The sequence below is a fragment of the Tigriopus californicus genome, chromosome 2 (genome assembly GCF_007210705.1).
Source record: "Tigriopus californicus strain San Diego chromosome 2, Tcal_SD_v2.1, whole genome shotgun sequence".
Lineage (NCBI taxonomy): Eukaryota > Metazoa > Arthropoda > Copepoda > Harpacticoida > Harpacticidae > Tigriopus > Tigriopus californicus.
Window position 1 is genome coordinate 11,278,917 of NC_081441.1, and position 25,622 is coordinate 11,304,538.

The 25,622-nt window shown below is 39.3% G+C and overlaps 2 protein-coding genes across 2 annotated transcripts in view; both read right to left on the bottom strand.

Annotated features, from left to right (window-relative positions):
* Positions 1–12,455, bottom strand: part of LOC131892790 (FMRFamide peptide receptor frpr-18-like) — a 43,510-nt gene extending 31,055 nt beyond the window's left edge. Inside the window, exons 1-2 of the mRNA XM_059242635.1 lie at positions 12,419–12,455; positions 12,221–12,363 (exon numbers count right to left, since the gene is read on the bottom strand). The gene's annotated coding sequence lies outside the window, so the exon portion shown is untranslated. The remainder of the gene's footprint in view (positions 1–12,220; positions 12,364–12,418) is intronic.
* Positions 12,456–19,488: 7,033 nt separating this feature from the next.
* Positions 19,489–23,277, bottom strand: LOC131892797 (uncharacterized). The gene is made up of 3 exons (XM_059242647.1): positions 23,195–23,277; positions 22,779–23,127; positions 19,489–19,701 (listed from the first exon to the last, which is right to left on the bottom strand). The coding sequence occupies exons 1-3, from the start codon at positions 23,219–23,221 to the stop codon at positions 19,559–19,561; spliced, it is 519 nt and encodes a 172-aa protein (XP_059098630.1). The 5' UTR covers positions 23,222–23,277; the 3' UTR covers positions 19,489–19,558.
* Between the last annotated feature and the right edge of the window lie 2,345 nt (positions 23,278–25,622).

Here is a 25,622-nt window from a genome sequence, read left to right on the forward strand (position 1 = left end):
CAGGGAATATTGCTTGAAAAAAAAGAAGTTTCATCTTTGATAACACTTGATGAATTGTGGAACACCCTTGGTGCTCCATTATTGAAAAAGCTCCCCAGAGCGTTAGCGCAACACAGAAACCATTTGCGAATAGAATTTTGTCAAGATTTATGGCCTTTGTGGCCTTTGGTTTGCCTGCTTCAAGATATTTCTCATGGCTTCCATATTTGAAGGGCCTACACGTGGCTGAGGGAAGATTGGTTTAGGCCCCAGTTGTTTATGGTCAAGGTGTCAGAGTCAGCAGAAAAACCATTACCAAGTGCTTTGTCTTCAAAGCATAACGTTTTGAAATAAGAAATACAAAACCTAATCTCCTTCTTCGCGTAAGTATCTTTTCCAGTTCTGATTTGCCTAGTAAAGGTCAACAAAAATGGACATTAGATTGCGTTCGGACACTTATAAGACACGTATGATTCAAAATTGTCTCCATGGTGAGATAAATGTTTTTGTTTTGCAAATAAAAATCTAACAAAAATGACTTTCGTCAAACTTTTTCCTGTTTGTCATCTTGATGCAATTGAGTCTTTAATTTTTTTACTCTAAAGCCCTGCCTTAGTAATCGTAATCGTAGACTTTTGCAACGAAGGGAAAACCCCTCATTTTTTTTGTACTCCTCTGAGGGAACATATTTTCAAGATTACATGAATGTTTTGCATCATATTTGCCTTTCGCGGTGGTGTGATAGTCATTAGTCATTGTGAAATGTTACAATCTAAAGCTACTTGCTAGAGAACTTGCAACACCTTTTGATCTCACGAGAAGCTTTGAAATGGCAGAAATGAAGAATCTGTTGTTATGAAAATCAGTGTGACCACATCTCATCCGGCTTGAAAATGCGCATTTCCAGTCTAGACATATTGGAAGACTCGTATTTTCTGGCCCTAATAAGAACTAATAAGAACTTGAAGCCATTTTGAGACCTTGGAGATTTCCTTTAATCTTTCTCAGGGTCCATCGTGTAGGGCTCTCGGGAAATAAACTTCTCCGAAGGACAAGAAGACGAGACCAACGCAGAGGATGGTGATGAGAGCCTGATGAGTGCTAGTTGACTTTATTTTCTCTAGCGTGAGGCTTGTCTCACCAGGACTTTTAAGGCCGTTTTTATTGGCAATGAAGTCACAAGCACCATCTTGAAGCTCAAGTTGTTGTTTTTCCGGAAAACTTCCAAGAGGATCATCTAATTCCTGACACCTCTTGGGCGCACAACTCAAGTTCAACATCAACATCAAGGGCCTAAAATGTTTTAGCTTTTAATTGCAATTGCAACGTTCAAGAAAGATAAAAAACATAGAGCTGTGTTTGAAGCCTCAGATTTGAGGATCTGGCCAAATTCGTGTTCGGTTCAATTCTTCGTCAATCATCGCTTCCTTGAGTGATACTCAAAGAGAAGTTAGCATCAATCGAAGGTTTTCGTTTCTCTCCACATTTATTTAGCAATCAAGAGCAGTGATTGTTTTTGTGTCCAGAGCTCCGGAAAGAAATTGAGGCCCTTTGATTGACTCTGCCAGATATTGATGGAAACAATTCAGTAAATGACAAGCGTTCAATTTCGAGGTCCAATATTGGATCCCAAAAGTTCCACTATTTCTCAATTTCAGGGAGAACTCCCAATTTCGTCTTGACCATTGTGCGAGTACTACAACACAAAAAATAGAGATCCATCACGTTTTGTTGGCACCTCACACCTTCACCATCTACGTAGTACACGGAAACCTCGCTTGAGAACCCGTTGCAAGGAAAATAACCCTCCAGAGAGTGGCCAAAGAGACGTGAGTGAATCAGGCCTTCTAGCTTCAACAACCAACCGCTGTTATTAGCCAACAAATGTGGGGAAGATTGCCAAGAAACTGGCGCATTTTGAGAGGGACCATCTTCCAACCCACACGCAAAGATACTATGTAGGCAATAGCGTCATCGCGTAGGAGACAACGTTTCAAAGAGGGCAGTTAAGGTCTTCAAAGTTCAGTGATGTACATAGCATAGTATGAACAAGTTCTACCATGGTTTCCTATATACCTTTTTGAGTCCAGGATAATAGAAGGTCATTTGACTGGATGTCTAAAATGCATTTTTGGTAAGATGATGTTCTTTTGAAGACAGCTTATCAGTTGCTAAAGTTCAGCGATCAGAAAACACTAGAAATCCTTTTTAAGTTCTATGACTGAAATAGCCAATTCAAAATGAAGAATCCACACCAATGCTATTCATATACAAAAATTGAATTGACGACTTTTTTTTAATTCTCAATCGGCTTTTGCCTTTTGGACATTGACGCTTTTCTTACATTTTTTAAAATACAATTCAGGTTTCCAGATAATTAAAACAAGTTACCTTCGTTTGATAAACCTGCAGTAATCCAAAAGAATATAACGATCCTGTCATCTTTTCGAATCAATTATTCAAAGAAAGCACGTGCAACATCCTGGATCACGAAGTTGAATTAAAAATCGATTTTTCCAAACCAGGAAAGGTGTGTTCTTCGTGCACTGTGCAATGCATGCGAGAACCGGGATTAGATTGCTCATCATGGGGGAACATTGTGATTGCATCCTCAGACTTTGGTTCAATGCACTTTAATTAAGGAGAGGCCTGTTCTCTGCGGGAGGAAATGAGATCTTGACGGTCTCCCACATAAAACATACTTTGCTCCACAAAAATGTAGACCAATATATCAATGTGCACATATTGCGCCAAAGTTTGCTTGGAATACTGAAGACGATGAATTCGCTAGAAGGTCAAAAATGCATTTTCCATCCACGTTTAAATATCTTGAGTGTCTTAATCGGTTGCAAAATGATGAAGAACAAAATTGCCAGCCAGATTGTGCTTGGGGTCGCAAGATTCATTCATACAGGCATTTGATCCGGGCATGGTTGTACTGTGTTTTGTAGCCTTAATTTAGTTCCTTCGTTTCTACAATGTAGCAAGTTTTAGCAATTATAGGAAAGGGTCATTTAACCCATAACTAACCCCATTTTGAAGTTTTATCGAGCTTGTAAAAACTGTAATAGGATAGATATCTCAAGATTTATACTGATTTCTTTCCATGGTGCCAAACGAACCCTGAAAGCCAGGAGATTTATAATTAGATGAAAACAACAACACAAGTGCCCATTGTTCTCGCCCACGAAATCCATTTGATTGGCCTCTTGCAAACTGACGTTGGAACCCTTTAAGCTCACAAGTAATCACAACAATAACTGGATCGGCGTCTAACATGGAAGTAACTCATCGTAAATTAAACACCTCATTAGTGGTGCCAATAAAAAAAAGCAAACTTCACTCCTTATTATGGGACCTTTCCCTAAATTTGTTTATGGTGTCATAAAGTGCCCATTGTTCTCGCCCACGAAATCCATTTGATTGGCCTCTTGCAAACTGACCTTGGAACCCTTTAAGCTCACAAGTAATCACAACAATGACTGGATCGGCGACTAACATGGAAGTAACTCATCGTAAATTAAACACCTAAATAGTGGTGCCAATAAAAAAAAGCAAACTTCACTCCTTATTATGGGACCTTTCCCTAAATTTGTTTATGGTGTCATAAAAAGGTCTGGTTTGCGTTTGATCATGATCTTGGCCAATCCATGGAAGTTATCTATGGAATGGCCTTTCCAAGCAAAAGTCGTTCTCATGAGCGCCAAGGGCCTTCTTTTCAGTACCGACTAATGTGCTTGGCTTCTTGAAGATTCATAGCTTGCTGTCAGACAGAGTAAAAGTTTCGGATGAAAAAGAACCATTGGATTGCCTGGTGGAGGTCATTAAGCGAGCTTCCACAATGCTAAGAGCTGCCAAAAGAGGAGCCGAACCCTCTCTGTCCGTTACCCCGAATCCGAAGGGAGGGTCCCGTTTCTTGGGAACACAGCATAACGCAGGACATGATTTGAAGTACATTATAGGGAAAACTTTTTTGAAGACCTTTACAACAATGGCAATTAGGTCTTGAACGTGTGAAAAGATCCTTTAAGGGTAATGACTTACATCTACGCTAAGGGTCTATAAGACCTCTTACGATGCACTAATAGTTGTACACGTAGTGACCGTTAGAGCGCGCTTCCTTAACTTTTTGGGAACATGTTTTGAAAATATTTTAGCCGTGGGGAGATCTAGACAAGTCTGAACCATTAAGGTTTGTTAGTTGTCTGGTACTCAAATTTAACACACTGGTGTTGGTTTCTTGTTAGTTCTCTAATGAAGTGCGCTTTGTTCCAACCGCTAATGGAGCTTCACACCAAACCATAAGGAAAGTTGGACATGTCCTCGGTCCACTTTTCTTTTGTGGGTGATTGCATGACTCAAAAGGCTTAGCCCATTCATTACCATTCTTCTCCGTCATTGTCAAACACATGGAATGGGATGAAAATTCAATGGGACATTCCTGATACAAGATCACCACTAGGTGTCGCCGCAATGACTTAGACTTTCGACTTTTCCTTTACATAACATTAACATAAAAGTAGAAATGTAGTAGCTTTCAGCAAAATCATTATCGGCTTAATCATCTGTTATTAATTTGACATTAGAGTACCCATCATGTCTTGTCAGTTCAGTACTCAAAATAATTACTTCCACAATTAAATGTCATGTGTGGGAGGGAATCCTCTCATTGAAGTGTCTTTACCATACTTAGAAAAGTGTCTCCATACCCATATGTAATGAAAGCGCAAACAACCCCTGGAAACACGTAAGATGTGGACTCAAGACCTTAAGTTCGAACAAGATGAGGGCAATTATGACGATTTTGCTTAAGACTCATTTCCATATCCGCTTCAATTTTCGTCCTCGGAAGTCTTAGATCCTCCTGGTCGATTCTATCATTCACTCACAACAAGATAGAGAGAAAGAGACCTTTCCAAAGGAGGAGCATGACAATATGATGATGATGATGCCAAGTTGACAAGTTGACAACAGAAGCCCTCCGGCCTTCTCTCGTCACGCAAAACAAGATGCTCTCCCCTTGGGACGATGGCCTGTCTCTGAGTTCTTGTCGTACTACTACTTCTTCAATTCCTCTTACCAGCCAAGTGGTGGAGTATCATGACATATCATCTGTGAGGCCAGCGTTAAGGTCCTTTTCTTCATTATGGGTGTTCCTTCAAATAGCCTTCTAGAGATGATGGTCTGGGACGTTTATTGAATGCAAAATGCTAGGCTAGCATTCCATGACCTGAATTTGGAGCATGTGCAAAAGCCTTTCGTATGTTAATGTTTCAACACACTTTCCTTACATGAGCACGTGTCTCGTTATTATGTGATATTGAGGAATTGAGGAAATTGGATGGAGAAAATTATTTGAAGAGGATGTTTGAACTGTGACACATGATTTACTTTATTGTGTTGTGCTTCATTTTTAAATGACCCATGTTTACCTTTTTTAACAAAGAGTTCATACATGCTTACATTGTAATACAATCAGCTGATTTGACACCCTGTTGTGCGCAATTCACAAATTGAGTCAAGGGCAGCTTTACTGCCAGAGGGCGTCTGTGTGTTAAAGTACTTGCTCACGTTTTTAATTTGGAGCTTGAAGTCACGTCCATTCAAAATGCAATGGCAGCATGTCAGCAATTTCATGTTAGATGTGTCTGTTTTAATTCCATGGCTTTTCAACTCGTCGTCAAATAATGTCTCTTCCAAAATGTTGCTCTCCATGATTTGTGCACTTTCCTTCAAATGCATCATGGAAATGTGAAGACTGCCCACAGGGCGCTATGGTCGGGAAACGATAACTTCTATGGGACATTCAAACAACGATATATTAAATATGCTTCTTTAGTTTTGAGTTCTAGTTTGAAACGTGTCAATCGCTCTTAATTGAGAATGACATCCATCCACAAAATCAAGGAGGGATCAATCTAATCTGAGAGGAGCTCTGTAGATCGTGGTCCTCCTCAACAAATGAGTCTTTTCATTGTATATGTTAGCAACAAATGAGGTAAACCAAGGAAGAAACCACAAAACATTCTCTCCGCAAATATCATCCATGAGCGCACATCTTTAGCCTTTGGAAAGGGTCTTTGTCTCGAGAGTGAAAGCCTTAGCCTCGTGATAATGAGTCCCAGCAACCAAGCAAACCCAGGAACTAATCCCAACGCACGAGAAAATTTGGAACAAATACGATGGACGGATCAAATGTAGACCATTGCGACAGACTCAATGCACGATTCTGGTCACTTCCCACTTTCCACTTTTCCTCCCCCCTTTTTCGGTCCCTCATTTCAAGTGGAACCGAATCCAAAATGACGGGCTCACCTTTTTTGGTTCCGGACCCCAGACGAGAGAGAGAGAGAGACAGAGAAAGAGAGGACAAAAAGACGAATCAAGCTGTGACAGAAAAATATTTCACCCACTGATTGTACGTACAATGTGACTTGGAATCGCAAGAAAATGCTGGTTAGGAGAGGACTTGGTTACCGATTCCAATCAAGTTGGGCACAAGCTTGCTGAATTGGACGAGGAAATCAGTGTGAAAAAAGGCTCGCGACAGAAGGTTCCAATTTGTGAGGTTGCCAAGGCCTTGGACGTTTCATGCCTTGTTAAAAAGCCATTATGGGACTACGATTGGCCAATGCGTTCCCATGTTTTGGGGAGACGGATTGGTTATGCTTTATTTTGACAGTATGGCGACGATTTGACATTTTCAGAGGTTCGAAATTGAATAGTGTTACCATTAACAACGGAAAAAGAATAAAAATCTACTTTGCTAGAATCTTAGGAAAAGAAACGTTTTTTGGTTACATAGGCGAAACTTTCTTCAAAAGATCATCTTCTTCTTTTTATGAACGAATTAAACTATTTCAACCATTTTTCCAGTTGTATGAAAAACGAAAGTTGTGACACTTCTTCGCACCCATGATCAGTTTTCATGGCATCACAATAAGTTTCATCTTGCAAGACCTTCCAACCCTGAGATATTTGGCCCGGCTAACAAGAGTACCTTGGAAAATTTCAAGCCAGCTAACTACTCTCCTAAAGACATCCAAGCGCAACTACTCATTTTCGTCGTCGTTTCCTCTCTCACGTCTTTGTTCCCCTTGAAGTTCTGGGAGCTTGGTCCTCCTGGTCTCTCTGTGTTCCCCCTTCTCTTTAGGGCCTTGGAACATCATGAATCCTTGGTTAAATGAGGCATGACATTCTTTTGGAACAATGTGCCAACATGTTTTAAAATGTTTCACCTGCAATACAAGAAGTTGCTTTGCACCACGTAAACAAACGAATAAGGGAACATTCATGGACCATGAAACAACCCCTTGGGGAGCATGTCCTAATTTCTCATTGGGGGGATTTAACCCAACGCTAGAGGAAAAATGAGCTTTTGGATTGTGCCTTTCAAAACAAATCGGCCCAGAAAATTGCATCTTCACCAAATGGAACGTCAATATTTACAAACTGCGAACTCACACTTCAAATGCTGTGTTTATAAAAGCACTCATTTTTTTCATGGCATAACATAGATGGCTGAGAGATTATGATAAAAGTTTGCAACAGGATATTCCCTAAGTTTGTTTACTGCCTAAATTTCGGCTTTTGGCGATTGCAAGGGGATTATGTTTCTATCTTGAAGTTTTTACTCCCTAGTAACAAGAACCAGTCCCAAGACAACACAAATCTTCTTAACTTTGTGAATAAATTCCAATTAGATCCGGCCCACCAACCGGCATTCAGCAGTGTCAGGAAAAAAGCCTCCTGAGAAGGCGGCTTTAATTTACAGACTGAAAGGTAAGTACATGCTGAAAACATCATGAGAACCCAACATTCTGTTTTTGCCGGACCGAGTGCCAAGTTCGGAGTCGCAAGTTGCGGTTTGGGGGACGCCTTAATGTATGGTCTTTTGTGCCAAAACTAGTTTCATTGAAAGTTTGGCCTCTCCATCCAAGCAAGAGATAAACTTGGTGCGCTATATGCCCTTAGAACTCCAAGGACTCCTGGACTTGCTCCGTGCTTCTACGGTAGGAGCTTAGCCTTGGACGGCGTTTTCTTCCGGCAACCCTGAACGCCAAGGAATGAGCTCTCAGTGTTGTTGAACGAGGGTGCCATGGTGCGGATGCTTGTCAATTAATCTTTGAAGACCCTGGACGTTCCTCTCTCATCAAATGAGGATGCTTCTAGTTCACAGATTTAAATCGTATATAGACGATACTCGAGGGGTTGGGTTATCTGAAGCGCCCTCTGTTGGCGCACATGAAATTGTTTTGCTTACCTGACGAATTCGAAGCCTTTAAATATAACACCTCAAAATGATATATGATTGAAGACAGTATTTATGTTTATTCTATGACCTGTGGCTGGTATGAAAGTGATATGACATTTTGCCTGGAAAGTTGAAAATCAGTCACAAAGCTGTGTGTCTGTATCAATTGACCTTTTCAAACACGCAATAGGTCTGAATTAATATCTGTGAGAAATCTTCAAGCACACCTCCAACCTCCCAGATCTGTCCACATCCTTACAAAAGATTTAGTTCTACCTCTTTTCTATGCGTTGGTTTGCTTTCATGGGGCTGTTGAGGAGGGCTGTGGACCGACTATTGTTGTGGGTCCTCCAAAGATATGAGGCTATCTTTGACAGGCTTTGGGAACCTAGTCCACACTTCACACACCTTTCGCGTGAAAGGCTTGCCATCAATGGACTGTAAATTTGGCCTCAATCACGGGACACAGAGTATAAGAATTAAGGGCCCCAAATTGTCAGACTGTTATATTGTAGGTTGGGAAAGATACAAGAAGATACTTCCACATAATGCTTGAAGATTACTTCAATAAGATAATTTGGCCTAAGCGCCTGATGATGCAGTAAGTCAGATAATGGACCAATATGCCACACCAATGGTTTTATGTTCCAAGGGAATCACATGAGAGGTAACTACAACGAGTGGACTTACCGTCTAAGTTTACAAGAAACGGCAAGGTGTAAATCTTTTGTACTTAATGCTTTTTTGCGTTACAAGCAAATTTACTTCAAAAAAGCAGGAACCCAATTGTTGAGAGCTCCTTCCCATTTGCAAAGTATTAGGCTGTTTGCTTATAATACAACTTCAAAATTTAGGACAAACATTCGACAGAAACAGGGATTTGATCTTGTTTAAACCTTATTTCACTTAGAGTGGCTTATTTTTCTATCTTTTGCAATTTTGGTTGACTGCTTTCAATAAATAAAAATATCCCACGAGCATAACATATTCAAGCTCACACTATTTCCCAAACTTCCCCACAAATGTCTCAATTTCATGAGCTAGCTTGGCACTTTTGAAACTGTATTTCGAGTCATTGGGTTTATTGGCGAATAAAAAAGACCGTTCTTAAACTGTCCTTTTTTTAAGTCTCGGGCTCCAATAACGTATGAAAGTTGCTTGACCTGCAAAACCGCATCAAGATAGAAGGCAGATAAGGCGATTAATAATGCAAAAATTGCAAATAGCCAAAATGGAATGAGATCACCCCAGAGGTTGCAAGCAAGAAGCCACCTTCCTTCGCTCTTCACACAACCTTGAAAAAGTTTCGCCCTGCCAAGTTCCCTTTGGAGAGTCCAAAGGTCTCTGGGATAGTGGCTCTGAGAGACTGTGTGTGTGCTCCCTGTTCCTTGAAAATGCCACCATTGGCCCACTTCAAGTTGCAAATTGGATCTATGTGGGTCCAATAAGTGGTTAACCAGGGACTCTCTTACTTACGAAGTCCCCCATACTACCCTCATGGGTAGGCGAGTGTCACTGGTTCTCGGTATTTTTCCTTCTCGGATTGAGGTGGGCTATTCGTGGAATTTGTGGAAAGTAGATGAGGGTCCAAGTTCAATTTGCCAATAGCAGCCCTTCAATAAGGTCTCATTACTCGTTGGCAAATGGGAGGATCGGGTTCAGGAACCCATTTACCTGACATGAACTGCCACGTCCACATTGAGCGTCGAGAAATGAGGTTTCCAGCTATTATCTTACGCTCGACTGGGTGAAACATGAGAGTCTTTAGAACCTCGCATTTTCTCGAGGTCGATGGTGAAGATATCGGTTCAGAAGTATTTCCAATTGAAACGGTGGAGTATAAACTATAGAAATGCCAAAGTCGAGAATTAGCAATATTTTGTCTTATTTTCAAACTTAGCGTCGTCTTGCTTTGTGGCTCGCAAACTTCGATTGCTTCTATTTTTCGATAGCGCCATCCATATCCATCAATCTGAAACTTGGTTTTGATTGGCCCCATTTCTTGGTCAAAACTATTCGAGTTGTAATCCAATCCTGCGAAGCAAACCTAGTCGTGTTTTTTTTCGCTATTGTGTTCGAGCAATGATCAACTCATGCTTGATTGACTTTGTCGTATGCTGGAAAGTTTTCCATATTCGGATCAGCAGAGGCGGATTGATTGTCAAAGAAAAGATTCGACAGCACAAAAATACGAACTTTCTGGAATAGATATTCAATAATAGACGACTGAGATGTAACAGACTATTTGGGGAGACACTATTGTTCTTTTCGTATACACATGTACGGTAAAAAAAGAGCATGCTTAATGTGAATGAGAACGGATATTTGTTCGTCTACCAAGTTTATCTGTGATGTCGAATAACGCATCTCTGATGAGAGAACTAAACTCTGGGGGTTGAAAGTTCATCATTAGCTCGCCCCACATAAACACTCTTGGGAATCCTCTCCTCATAGATTAGTGTCTTAAAAGCAACCACTCGTCCAGGAAGGAGACTGGAACGTAAACCGCAGAGAAAAGTGAACCTAGGTCAGACCGAGATTCAGACCAACATCGCTCATTTATTCAGAACCAAGACCGGATGAAAATGTTGCCCAAATCCTGTCAAATATCTAGGAAGGCATAAGTGGAAATTTAGTGTTGAGGCGAGTCCTTAGACTTTCTGACTTTTTGTCGGACTCGAATCTTTTACTGGGCTTTAAGTCAAACAAAAAAACAACTCAACTTGTTTTTACTAAGCTAAAAAAGGCTATTGAACAAACCATTCAGAGGCTGCTTTCCTACAGAGTTAGTTGGTGACAAAATTTATAGAAAAAATTACATTTTTTGGACGAGTCCAAATTCTATTTCTTCAAAACCGAGTAAAAGGCTCGGTCCGGACTCGCCCCAACACTAAATGGAATGTTCTAGATGCATTCATTTGTGGAGTTAAGGGTGTCTCCTTGAATTACTCCTGTGTGTGTTTTTTGTTATTTTTCAAACATACTAGCAGCAAACAAATTTTTCAAATCATGGCATTGATTTGCTTATTCGTATGTTCGATGAAATTTTCCTCTTTTTTTATTTGTGGATTTAATAATCGCAACTTAGAATGCAATCCCCAGAAGTACTAAATGAAATATTTACGATTACCTCTAGTTCATATTGATGTCACATGAGCATGCCGCATAAAATATTCTCTATATCGTTTTATATTTTGCTGGGACGGTGTTTGGTTTGGTTTTTGTTGCAATCGGCCCAATACCTCGATTTGGTCTAGAGCTCTTACAGCCAATTAATACTGATTTGTTTTAACATAAAGCTATCTTGAACAACATGGTTGAATGAGAACTCATGCTTATGGGATGTCCGTGATATTTTTATCTTGGATGTATTGTAAGTAAGACGTTTTGCTCATACTACTTTCCGAATTCGAGATGTGTATTCATTTTGGCTTTTAGAGGAAAAAAGAAAGAAAATGCTCCCCCCATTTGTGGTCCATCCATCTCTCGCCCATCGATATCAATCAATCCATCAATCATTGAATAGGAATGATGGAGTCAATTAGAGATAGCAGGTCATCTTAAGAGTTCTGTCAACACTTCATCCCTTGGGGCTGCTCCAAATTCTCCCATTGAGAGAGAGACGACAAGAGCAAAATCCAACGTGAACAAGAACATATAAACAGCCCTAGAAGTGCAGATTCCATTCCCTTCGCATCCAAGCGACCGTTTTTCTTCCCGAAAAATCCGCTCTACCTTGAGCTAGACAGAACCATTTGTCAGAATAGGAATCACTTGCCTCATGCATCACTGACTTTTGCCCCTCCAGCTTTTGGACGGCCTCCAATCGATTTTATCTTGGACAACATAGGCAATCTCTTTGTACCTCTTGGGGCACAATATGGCCAGGATTTGCACGAGGTTTGAGGTAGGATAGCACTCTACTGCATACTGATAAATCAGTCTTACAAATTTGGACCCAAATTGAATAATTAGAGAGATACTTACGTTGTGGAAGGTTGGACCCAAATTGGTCTGCGCTTGAAATCAAAGATGCAATGGCACTGGTTCAAGATGCTGGCTGACACAGGTCACTTGACACACCTTAAAGGTCCATATGGTTTGTGGTAGACACTGATCGAGTTAAACCACTGGGAAAGGTTGAGATTGCTCATGAAGAACCTTGTCCATCAATGTGTTACTCACCTCTTTACAAGCAAGGACTCTACAGACCTTGAGTCTCGAACGGTTTTTGAGGAGCACATTTGGAGGTCGTTTTCCCCCTGATGGGTATTTCGCGAGGCCAGAGACCGAAAAGCGGAAGGCCTGGGGGATGAAGGCCGCGTCCTCATGTCTACGTTACACTCGAGGGAACCACGGAGAGGATGTATACTCTAGTATGTACGTATGTGCGACGTGCGTCGGAAGAAAGAGGCTGCCATCCTATATTGAGAGGAGAGGGAAAACTAAGCACCTGGAAGCGGGACCTCAAACTCGCCAATTTTTCAATTGCACTTCCATTTGGGGCGAAGTTTGAGCAATCTTAAAGATAACATGGTTGTAAATAACGAAATAGCGTTTTTTTAATAAGGCACTCTGTAAAAATATGAACTGAATAGATTTGGCTTGCTCCAAAGAATTTCAGAAAATTTCTCCGTGATTATGGAGTTTCGTACAATTTGCAGTCACGTGACTTGGAAAATGCCTTTTACGAAGTGTCTGAAGATGAGGCAATGAAAGTGATTACATTGTTAGAAGAATGCTTAGTTAATTATTTAGCAACGAAGTCAACTTCGGAAAGCTAGTGACGAGAATAGTTTGTACGTATAAGGTTTTAAGGAATCCAAAATGAATCAATGTGCCAAGGAAACATAAAGTGCGCATCCCAACCGAATATTGTCTTTTCAGTCCTTGAGTGTTCTCTCTTTGATCAAGGTTACATGGACTTGCTTTGCAACACACAAAAAAACAGTACCCATCCCCTGCGTCTTTGCTCCTGGCCATTTTTCTTTTCTAAGTTTAGGGAAAACCGTGGGGAGGGGGAAACCTGTCCTGAGAAAACTCATGAATTTTGATATTCTGAAAATCGGGCTTGGACCATCTGGAGCACGTCATGGAATGGAGCTCTTTTTATCCCTCCCACTCTCTCCCTTTTCCGTCTCGGACAATCTGAACTATCTTGCGTAGATAAGGACGGTTCCTGCTCCAAAAATGGACCAGATTACCTTGGCCAGGAAGTGAGACATTTAGTGCGTAAAATTGGGTCTCATTCTAGATGCCAAAACATAACCTTGAGCTGGAGGCTCTGTTTTCGACGACTTCTCAAGACATCTAAGCCAAATAATTCAAGTACGGGCTTCACATTGCTACTTCCAATTGACGGTACTATATCAATTAATTATTTACTTTAATATGATTTCCTTTTTATAATTAATGATTGGCTAATATATATTGTCAAACTTCGATTTAACGAATCTCGATTTATCGATAGTTTTGTGGCTTACCAAATATTGCATTTACTTCAAATTGCAAAAAAAAATTCCTTTTATTATCTTTTTGTTTTTGATTTGAATTCGTCTTGTTTTTTGACTTAAATCCTATTTGTTTTTGTATTTAAATCCTTTTTTATTCCCAAGAAGTGATCTTGAAAGCTCTGCATGGACAGAAAAGGTCAAGTTAGAATGATAGGAGAGCATTTACAATTCCTCAAGGGATTGCTATGATTGAAATTTATTTTATAAGTGCCATTCACTTCATTTCTCAATGTCCAGATGTTCTCTAGCAAAGGGGTTTGAGCCAACAAACTACAGTAAATCAGTTTCTCGTTGTGAAAAGGGCAGTTGCGGTTAATCATTCGTTTTCTATGTGTTTAGTACAGGGCTAGAGACGGAAAAACTTTTCGTTTCGTATTTAATCGTATACGACATATTGTCGTCTTTGATGGTTGTGGACCTTGTTAGTCTCAAAATAGACAATCAGTTTGTTGAACCTTTGCAAATGCATTTGACATTCCTTGATCACTACATGGCACTCCATAATGCTTATGGGATATAAAGAATAGTGTTTGTGACTAGACAAGTAACAATGTTTACATACCAAGAACAATCGTCAAATTAGGTGCTTCATTTAAGACTTGCATATTGAACAATTGAAGTTGTCCTTCTTTTTTTTGGCAATGACAACGTACCAGTTGATAGTTCAATCATAATCGGTCATTTGCCAACTAACAGGATGATGACCAACATTTTAAAAAAGACTGGATCCCCGGACTGAATAAAGAGCTGGTGGATCAAGACAGCCTCGAGATTGGTTCAAAATTGGAAAAGTGCTTGGTGAGCTTTTTAAGACCAGACACTGAACGAATAAGGAAATTCAAAAGATCTTGAGCGAGCACCTCTTTGTTCCGACTAATATTGAGTCTTTCGGGGAAGAATGCGCTTTCAAAATTCAAGTTAGACTCCTGCCTCCAGGAATTTAAGGCGACCGACCGTCTTTGTTGGCTTCCCACGTGTTCTTCGATAAGCCTTTTCCGGGCTTATCCCGGTAAACATGGTTCGAATACAGACAAGACTTAGGCAAGACTAACCCTGGAGGGTCGTGTAGAACCTGGAAACATTCTGATCCCTGATAGAAAACCTCTTAAAGAAACCAAACTTTAAGACTCGTCCCATTACTACCTGCTTTCAGGGCGCATCGGCATCTGCAATGAGGGAACATTGAGATCTACAGGGTGCGGGGCATGCGGTGTTACACTTTCAAAGACTTTAAAGTTGTTGGCCGGTTCCGACCTCATCCTGCAAAAGTGATTAAAACACAAATGGAAGTTTAATTGATGCAACCTTTACCGCAATTAGTTTCTTTTTAGGCATCTACCATAGTAAGATGTGCGAAGCTGATAACAAAGTTACAAATCGTAGTCATGAAGCCAATGAATTGGTACTCTTTTTCAACCATCCTGACATTTTTCTTGAAGCCCCACCTTTGTCACTTTCAAAATATTAAGACCAAGCCAAGCCAGACACATGCAAAAAGGAACAGAGTAGCAATAATTTGTTCTATGATTATGAACAGTTGTTATGTTTAAAGTTGAAGATGGCATGAGATCAGCTTCATACAGGTGTTGACAGCAGACATCCAAAAAAGCCTAGTGGACTTATGAAAAGAGGTTTGTTTACCTTGTTCCTAAGAGTAAAGTCTTTAGACATGTTTGCTCATGTGGTCATGGTTAATGATTTTTGATACACTTTAACACTATTGCAAGTTTATGAACAAAGAAAAAGCTCATCCAAATCAATTCACAAAGATGGTTGCGGCGGCTTGTCACATTTTACAGACCGAGATTCAAGCTTGGCTTGTCTCTCCCATCCAAATACTGGTCTGATATAGTTTCAGTATTTTAACACTCAATCCATTCCTATGTAATCAAGACCTTAAAAAACCTTGATCTTCTTTGGATGACTCATGGTGTTAAGGATTGCATTGATGATTCCGTTTAACGCAATGCTACAAATTGGCAATCACGCAACTAAAGTACCAAAATCGGACTCCAAAAGTCTGTTTGATAATCTATCCAAATCCCGAGTTTCATTGCCATTGGTTGACTATTCTATAAGCTGGATCAATAGCTAGACCTTTATTGAAAGTGTACCGCCACATACCTTACACCCTGTAGGTGTCTGAGGATTTTACTTGAGCTAAACCTTGGTTCAAGACGGTTCCAATCTATTCTGGCTTAGGCATGCAACAATGCATCAATATAAACTGAATGACGCCTGATCATTTTTTACTGAGTCGCATGGTTGCTTGCCTCTTTTTACACACAGTAATGTTTTCATTGTGTGAAAGACAACAATGTGAGACAAGGTCAAGACCATGGAACAAGAGTTAAACATACTCTGCCGGTGTGACAAATACTTGGACAATACAAATCGTGACAAAGGAAGTTTCTAGTTATTGATAATTCCTTTAAAAAGTTCATGCATGCAAAAGAAAATCTTGAGTCTGTAATTATAAAACTTCGGTATAAAGAGATCCATTAAATTCCGTTATTTATTCATTTTTGCTTGAGGGTGCTAGGGACCAAGGATTCAGCCTCGTCTGAGCAACGGATTCAGCCTTGTCTGACCAACGAATTCAGCCATACAGGGATGAGAAATTATTAAAGACCATTTTCAACCACCTGGTGTAAAAATGGTGGCAGAAAAGAGAAATCTTTTGACACCTTTAGAGCACCTTTTTATTATGCTTGCATGCGTTTTCAACTTGCTTTCTTGTCAGACTGTAGCCCTAATCACAATCCAATTCAGGCACTAATCAAGAAATATCACTCAAGTCTGATGAAGTCTGAATCTTGCCACAACAATTGATTATGAAAAGGGTTGCAATTAGGTTAATAATTTATTTCTACTCAAAATGACTTTTCATAGTTATCGAAATTGAATGTTTGATAGATTCAAATATCATTCCCAGGTGAATAACTAGATACCCATTCATTTTGCCTGCTTTTGAAAGTTTATGGGTAATATTTTTGTTGCAATTAAAAATGCGACATATATCACAATATTTATGGAATTGCTCGAATTCAAGCTAATGTCAGACTTGTTTGCTTCAAAATTGTGCACATTACCTAGAAAAGATCAAGTCATTACGTTCTTACAACATTGGTCATTATTTTCATATCTAGGTCAAGCATTTCAAGACTGGCAGTTAATTTGGACCACCTCCATTATTTCTTGACACTTTTTGCCACTTTCTGCCTTCAAATGATACAAAGGGCACAAATTCCATCAAAGTCCATTTCCAAATTTCGATGGGTATTCTTATACTCCGTATCAAATTGGTTCTTTGGTTGTGGGTGTGGTTAGCGCCTAAAAGTTTCATTTTGGAGAAAGGTCAAGAAAGAGATTCAAACCAGCGACCTGTCTCATTCATGGAAACTGCACGAGCCAAATTATGCAGACTCGCACAATTTAATTTCAATCCAGATCCACCCTGTCTACACATGAATTGTCATGGAAAAGGCTTTTCAATATGCTTTTTCAAATATCCAACAACACATGGACTATAGATTGATAGATAGATAGATTTATTTCAGGAACATTGTGATCATGATTGGATAATGTCGGCATTTAATCTACAGAGCAAAGCATATATTTTAAGTGTTAATTTGTTATGTTTATTAGGAACTGTTCAACGACTTCAGGAATGGGGGAAAATTAATAATTTTAGAATTGCATTTGGTGAGTGGAGTGTTTTGATGAGATCAAGCGGTGGATAATCGTAATGAAAGAGAAAATAAAAATCATTATGAATCACACTTTGTAATAATCAGATTGTCATGTCAGTGTCAATTTTGCTAACCCTAGATTTGGTATTCTCTTTACTCCATCTATCGGTGAGTATCTAGGAATAAGTTGAAAAACTTAAATTCTTAACTCTATTTCATCTACGAATCTCACAAATTTAACTTCCATGCTTTAAAGTATTTTACATGGTAGTAACGAACTCGCCTCCAATTACTTTTTCATATTCACTTTCCTATTTTGGCAACGTAACTTAGCCCTTTCAATTAGGGAATGAAAGTAATATAGATTTGATTCACAATAAGGCCAAAGAATGCCGAAAAAAGTTATGGGGCGCATATATGCACGTATATTCGGTCACCCGGTATGAATGAAAAAATGGAACCTACTTCTTTCAGGATACGATACGACATCCAAGTATTCTCAGTACATGTGGGATCAATTTCCTTGGCCTTTGTCCAAATAAGCGCATCTTTTAGTTCAACTAATTGAAACCCTCATGACGCGTACATGTCGACAACGTCTTTGGATCGAGTCAATTATTTGATCGACCAGACTGCAATGCACCAGCAACAAAGAGTCCGTCCGCTCTTTGGTCGTTTTACTCTCCATGGAGCACTTCCTCACGCACATACGCTCACTTATTCGCAAGCTTGTCCCAGCTCTCTGTGTGCTTCCCACGTGGATTGGAAATGAGATTGATTGCAATTCAGTTGGCAGAGCTTTTAGCAGTCTGGTCTTGTCCAAACGCATTGTTCTCAAGGACCCGCCCCTCTCTTCTCTCAAGCGTCTGGTCTTGTTTGTGGTAAGGGTTGCCAATCCCTCAAGCAATTAATATTCAAGGTGCCTTCCATCCATTCATAACGAGTGTTCCAGCCACACAAAAACTCGTCTGATTTTAGCAAGGGAGCAATTCATGTTCCCACTATTCAGAATGAGCAAAATTTGGGACATTTCATCAAGTTTGAGGGTGATAAAAGTTCCCCGATGGGTTCCTCAAAAGTTCTCCGTATATTGATGGCCAGTTTCGAGGTCAGGACCTGAATTGATAATTGATGAGAAACTCGTGGGTGTTTCAAAAGTGATGAGACGTGATTTCTGACGTAAGAAACCATTAGCCATTAACCATTATCTGAAAGGTCTTTTTTGAAAGTTTCGGAACAGCTTCACACCGTTTGATATGCGTGCAGAGCATGTACTGCTAATGTAAACATTAACGAGGAGTGCAGCTTTCCACAAACTTGTTGCATAAGCCCGTAATGGTGGGGAGCGTCCAAAGTGTGCCACATTGGTCGGATGAAATCCCCTCGATGAACTCAAAACGCTTAACCAAGTCATTATCGGAGTCTCCCAAAATAGGTCCTGTCCGTCAATAATGTAGGAGTGTGTGTGGTTAAGAACAGTCATTGGAAAATTGTAATTCGTTGCCAATGGTATGTCTGAGAAGAGCCGTTAAGAAAAGTAAACATCATTCTTTGTGTAATCTGATTATGTTTGCCAAATAATCCTGACAGTCTCGCCATTGCACGAGTGTTAATTAGAGAAATTGGCTCTGACTTCTTTTTTATGGCAAACCTGATTTTTTGGCTTAAGTATCTAGGATGACTGTACAAAATTGGTTTGCATTCTTAAAGATAATGCTGAAATCTGGGACAATGATCGGGCAAAAGCTTGGGATGTTGGCCAGGTTTGATGTTGATCTTGTCTGAAGAAATGTGAAAACCCTCGTTTCCCGTCAGACTGTTCTTGAAAGTTTCCAAAAGTAGGACAAATGTTAAAGACAACTAAATTGAAAACTTGGTTTTATTCATCCTACAGTGCAAACCAATCGATAGGAGACGTCTTATGGAAGCGGTGACATTTTGCTGATTTTAAAGTGTGTCAAAGTATGTCGCAAAAAGATAATGCACAAACGAGAACCGGTACAAAAAATAGTGCCTGAAGATGACGGAGAAGTAACGCGGAAAGTTCGAGTGAAATTTCAAATGGAACAGACATTTATTGACTAACGTATAACATCATGATTCAAAGTTATTTTGAGGACTCATCGGAATTTGAATTCCCTGACAAGGCCACAGTACAAATCTTTGTCGTGGATCTTGGCCAGACATAGGACCTTCTCTCCGGCGTTTAGGATGCATTCATTGTCCCCAAGGCTGACTCGATTGATAATAAAAGGCATGGCCACTGGAATGGGGATCATAAGGAAAAGATTACGCTCATGATTGAATCAATTTGTATTCCTTCAAGTAAGTATCGTTCTGGGCTCTCCCTTCCCCTTCAGGCCAATATAGTATACAATTTCCAATAAAAGGAGACACGTTGAACGAATTCCTCGGGGGTGGTGAAGCGTATTCAATGATAATGAGAAATGAAGAAAGCCAGAGCTTCCGAATCCATATTGATTCTTGAGAGATATTCATTCTTAGAGACCCTATCAAATGGAAAAAAATCATCTTCTTACGTGTCTAAGTCAAGTACAAAAATGAAACCCTTTCGTCATAGGTTTAGTTAGACATCAAAATTTCCTTTCGAACTCAAACTTATTAGTAATATACGATATACAATTATTTGTGTACTTAAAATGTTATCCCAAGCAGTAAGAAAATTAACATTTGACGAGAAGATTTTCGTCCACGCCATCTGGGGAGAAAATAATTCTCCTAATTTGTGTTCTTTCTCCACTCCTAATCATGTTCGGATTGGTTTTGAAACACCGATGAAGTAAACGCTGTGAAAACCCAAATATAATCACCAGGGTTCGGAAAACAAATTCTTTTCAAGGGCAACGAATCACAATTTTTTTTTTAAATTTAGCTTCAAATATGTTTTTCTTTTTTCAAAGCAAAACAATTCTCTAACGCAAAGATGAGAAATATGTAGGGAATACATTGGCATTGATTTGTTGGCAGACGTTAAGTAAGTCAGACTTGGAAAAGTTATTGATCAAAAATACTTATCAGTCCCAAGTTCAAGGACTAACTAAATCCACTAGCTCTAATTCATTGGAGGATCAGATGTCAGAACAATGAAAATTTCATTTTGCATTTTGAGTGCTGGGAATTGCATGGTCAGTAGCGGTAAACAAGTCCACAAAAATATGCACTTTAGTTTTCTTCCAAAGTTAGTGATAGGATCTTGGCGTGTTTCTTCTCAAGACACAGAGGCCTTGCTTACTTTTGCCTCATTTTTGATAAGTCCTGATGGTAAATTTTGACATCCAGTTTTGGGAGGATTTTAGCTTGCAACTTTTCATTGATAAATTTTACATATTAATTCAAAACTTACTTTTAAAAAATTCGAGCCTTGATAATCGCCATTGAGACATCAGCCAAATAAGCCGCGTGTTTGTGAAATTTCTTTCCATTCCCGAACAATAATTCATCTATCATTGCCAAAAAAGGGGGCGTAGTATTTTACCTGTGACCTCACAAAGTCAGACTTGGATTCAGAACCAATTCCGGCCGAATTGCGAATTGTTTGGGCTAACTTTTAGAGACAGTTACGAACGAAACACAAAACTCGGCAGAAGTGAGTCGGATTCAAGAACGAATAAACCGAAACGGGAAAAGTTCCTTGGCAATCAAAGTTGAAAAATTGTCTTGGAATCTTTTGGACCCGTTTGTCCATGTTCGAAATTTGATGACAGTATAATATATCTCCTAAAAGGTTGATTCTCCAAAGTACCTAAAAAGGTACTTTAGAACTTGAGGTATTGCAGTCAAAGTTGAAAAATTGTCTTGGAATCTTTTGGACCCTTTTGTCCATGTTCGAAATTTGATGACAGTATAATATATCTCCTAAAAGGTCGATTCTCCAAAGTACCTAAAAAGGTAGTTAATAACTTGAGGTATTTTCAATGTTTTGTGACAATAACATTTCTCCATCGCTCATATTTACTCTTTATTTCTTAAATCAGATTAACCAACCAAATGAATAAATGAATTGAATTAGTGAATCCTTTAAGCATCCGTTGCCTGGTGACGTCACAGCATTTTGGGATTTGCCTCTTGTCCTTTTGAGTTTAGTAGCTCCTTGTCACAGAATGTGATTTTAAGTTATAATTAAAATCCATTTTTTCTTGAGATCAACCGTTTCTCTAACATTCAAATTTATAAAATGAAATTTTATTGGTTGATAAAGGCAATAATAGTTATTTCTTAAACAGAAAAATGCTAATTGCAGATTTCTGTAAATGATGTTTAATTACAATGGATTTTTTTTCGGAAACGGAATTGTAATATTTGCAGCTTCATACTGCACCCCCATTACTGAATTCATTTTAAGGCACTGACCTCACAAAAGTTTGTGATAAGATCATCGTACTTTTCCCATGCTTTGGAAAATATGTTTTCAGAAACGAACGAATTAAACAAAGACCCCAAAATACTGTGACAATTGGATCGTTTCGTGCAAAGGTAATATCTTGTTTTATGATGATAATGAGCTTTTATGAAACGGTCGTAAACTCCATGATATTAGAAGAAAGGGTTCTTAATTATGAATTGGAACAGAGGCTGTTTTAACCGAGTTGATAGGATAGGAGAATACCAAAAAAATATAACTTCTTTGTCCAGCAAATTTTTTTTAAAAGCATTTGTCAGAGAATCCATCCTGCACAAGTTCACATTCAAAATGGTTCTCGATTAGTATAATGGTCCTGAGCACTCATTTTGCATTCCGTTTTTCCTACTACATTATTAGGTTCTTTAAGCAACAATTGTCTGATGTCATCAACACCCCTTTTTGGGAGGTCACTGACCAAATTTTTAAAATGGTGAAGGCAATAATTCAAAGAAAAAAAAACCAGTCACAATATCACCCAAAAGAATGTCCTAAGATTTCCTAAAATAAATGTAACAAAAAAAATCGAAGAGCCGCTTCATAAATGTTGAAAGTATTTTTCCATATACGTTAATGATCAAAAATTAAAATAGAAATGGAAATGTTTCTTTCACGGAAACGTAAATTTAATTCGAACCCTTAGATGAACTTTTTGAACTTAACAGTTCTTGTTTATGCTCCCAAAAAAGTTTGGTGACGTCATCACTCGATTCAATCTATTTGCCAGCCTGGCCACTGTAATCCGCTCACTCTGTCCAATACCAATTCCTTCGTCACCAAAAAACGTGTTTGTGCGAATTTTTCAAAAATCAAATCAAAAATCAATCAGTTACATTGTCCCCAATTCGTGAAGAATCAACCGTCCCTTATTCTAGGTTTGTTGCGTTGGGTCGGGCACCTCAATCAAGTATTCCACTCACCTTTTATGGCTTTGCCCAAGTCATCGCAAATGTCACTGAGTCGTTCGTACTTTTTGGTGAGTAGACACGTCTTCACATTCGCGTTGAAGGTCTTATTGTGGAGGTTCTGGTCGACCACTCGGATTCGTGGGTCTTCTTCCAGACAATCTGCTCGAATTTCGGGGCAATTCGTGTTCTGACTCTCCGATTTGAAGCAGACCTCGGGGATCATTGGGCAATTGGCCGATTCTTGGCACAGGCATTCATCCGAAACCTCGGGAATGGTTGGACAATTGCTTGATTGACCTTGGACCCCAAGACTATCAGGAACCGCCAGAGCGACGAATAAAACGAAGGCAAGAGGGACTGCCTGCAAAGTGAGACAAGGCCAATTTGGGGTCACTGAATGTCATACTGAATTGAGATTAGCGACTTACCACAAGCAAAGAAGTTGATCTAGTCATTCTGATGGACAACAACTCAAGTCATTGTGCGGACACACAATCACTTTTATAACTAGGAGGCGATGGTCTTGTTACATAACGAAAGCTATGACAAAGAAATGTTGACTGACGGCATTTGGTTGGCGGTTACATAGTATTACTGTATTTCAAGGGGTAAATCAACGCTAGTCTTATACTGTTGGCAGGTTACAATTGGTCTTAAATTACTATATCGCATTCTGAGCTATCCAATGCTTGTGGGTTGAGTGATTCTTTGGCTCGGGATTGTTTTGGGTTGGAGTGTATGAAAGAGGATGAGAATGAGGGGGATCTCTCGAATCTCCTGGTTTAAAGAACAAAGGGCAAATGCGGTTGACGTCAAGCTCCTTCCTTCAAGTGTCGCCAAATGAGGTTGCCCCATCCATTTAACCTGGCAATCTGGAATAGAACGCATAGTCAATAACTAGATGGAGCTTTGGACGTACCATTAGAAATCATTGTGAGATGGGTTGGAATAAGATGGTCTTAAACGATCCTTTTAGATGGTTGTATCAAAGTTGATAACCTGTTCATTGTTTTGTGTGGTTATTTTTCCTCGAACGATAAAAGTGATTCAGTTCAGTGCCAAGCTGGGCATTCATTAATTTCATTTTAAGCATTTGATTTTATTGGCTAACCAACCCACAAAATGTGTGTGTTCAAGGAAAAAAAGCCTCAGGAGCGTTACAAATTTGGCCGATTTGAACAGGAACAACCACACAGATAATTTGGTGTTTTCATTTTCGAACCATTGAATTCCACATTCAAAAAATTTCGTTCGTCCACTAAAATCAAGTCAACCATCTTTTGCTTCAGTGCTAAGGGCTTCAGTCAATAATGCCATTGACATTTTTTACCTTTTCGTAAAATCATCCAAGGGGTAAGTTTTCAAGTATTTTGGAAAACCTTTAAGACATTTATGTGTGGCTGCTTTTACATAAAGTGTTCGCGTGCTTCGATGCGCATAAAGGCTGCATTTTATTGGTTTGTCTCATAGTGGGCCGTTTCTAATGGCCCTTGAGCAAACGAATCTAAAATCTAGCAAGGCCAAAACTTCAAATTTGAATCAACTCAATTTGAGACGCACAGGATTTGGTCGACATCAAATCATGAATGCCTTGTTCCTTAAACTTAACTAACTTCTTCAAATTATTCAGGCTAACGAAATTTGTATTTGAGAGCAAATTTCGAATTCAAGCCTTTTTAGATAGAACAAAAGGAGGCGAACAAGATTGTTATGGCTACAATTTTGATCAGACTATTCTAACGTGCAACAAATCGGTTAACTGTATTGGTGGGAGCACGGGTACAGATTATTACTCGTGGGGATATTTCATGTCTTTGTGTCTTAAAGTAATTGTAAGTTTGCTTCATTGAAATCAAGCTTGATTCAAGCTTCATTTTCTACCATTCAACTTAACATTTGGTTTATCTTGTGACAGAAATATTAGTGTTTTACCGGTCCTCCGACGTGACTTAAATCTCAAGTCTGTTAGTTCATAAATCTATGGTTAGTTGGAGGGTGACTAGAGGTCGGAAGGGCCGTATGCGCCTCAACTATGAGTTTTACAATCCTCTTGATTGTTATGAGAGCAATTACCTACATTTCTGTCGTTTTATAATTTACTTTTCATATCGAATAACATGTTAGCAACTGACATGGCAAAAATTTCATTTCGTCAAATCAAATGGTTCCAGCTTGGAGCTTAGCTTTACAGGGAGACCAGAAATAAAAGTGATAAAGCTATTTGACTCTTTAAGTCTAAAAGCAATGTCTATTTCATATTGAACCAAAAGTTATCTACACATCCAAAGAAGGATTTCTGACTGGATCATTCGATATGGCCTTACCTCATTTTCGACCACCACATCCTCCAAACTACTACAAAACCGATCACCGTTGACAAGCGGGACAGTATGCTCGATAACGCTTGCTGGCATATCAGCATTGTTATATTTGTCTCCCTCAGAAGTGACTTGTGGTTGTTTATAAAATTCCCTTCTGTCTCTGTGGTAATAGAAAGTGAGTAACATTTGCTTCAAGAAAACCAAAACAGCTAATCAAAGTTCAAATAGTTACTAATGGATTAGTTTTGCAATGATGAAAGTGATATTGCCGTTATTTCTGGCCACCCTGAACTAAATTTTGGGACTTTTCCTTCCATGCAAACCAGAAGTAGGCCTGACACCCACCAACCACGTGAAACTTAATTTAAATTAAGTACTTGTTATGTATTCATTGGATGAAGCATCTCGCAAAAAAAGTTTTTACTCCAAGGCACAAAAAATAATTCTTAGTCGCCCAAACAAGTACTTGCGTGGAGAATTGGATATCATCTCTGAGAGTCCCTCAAAGTAAGGCCGTGTGCACTGCAGGTTTCTC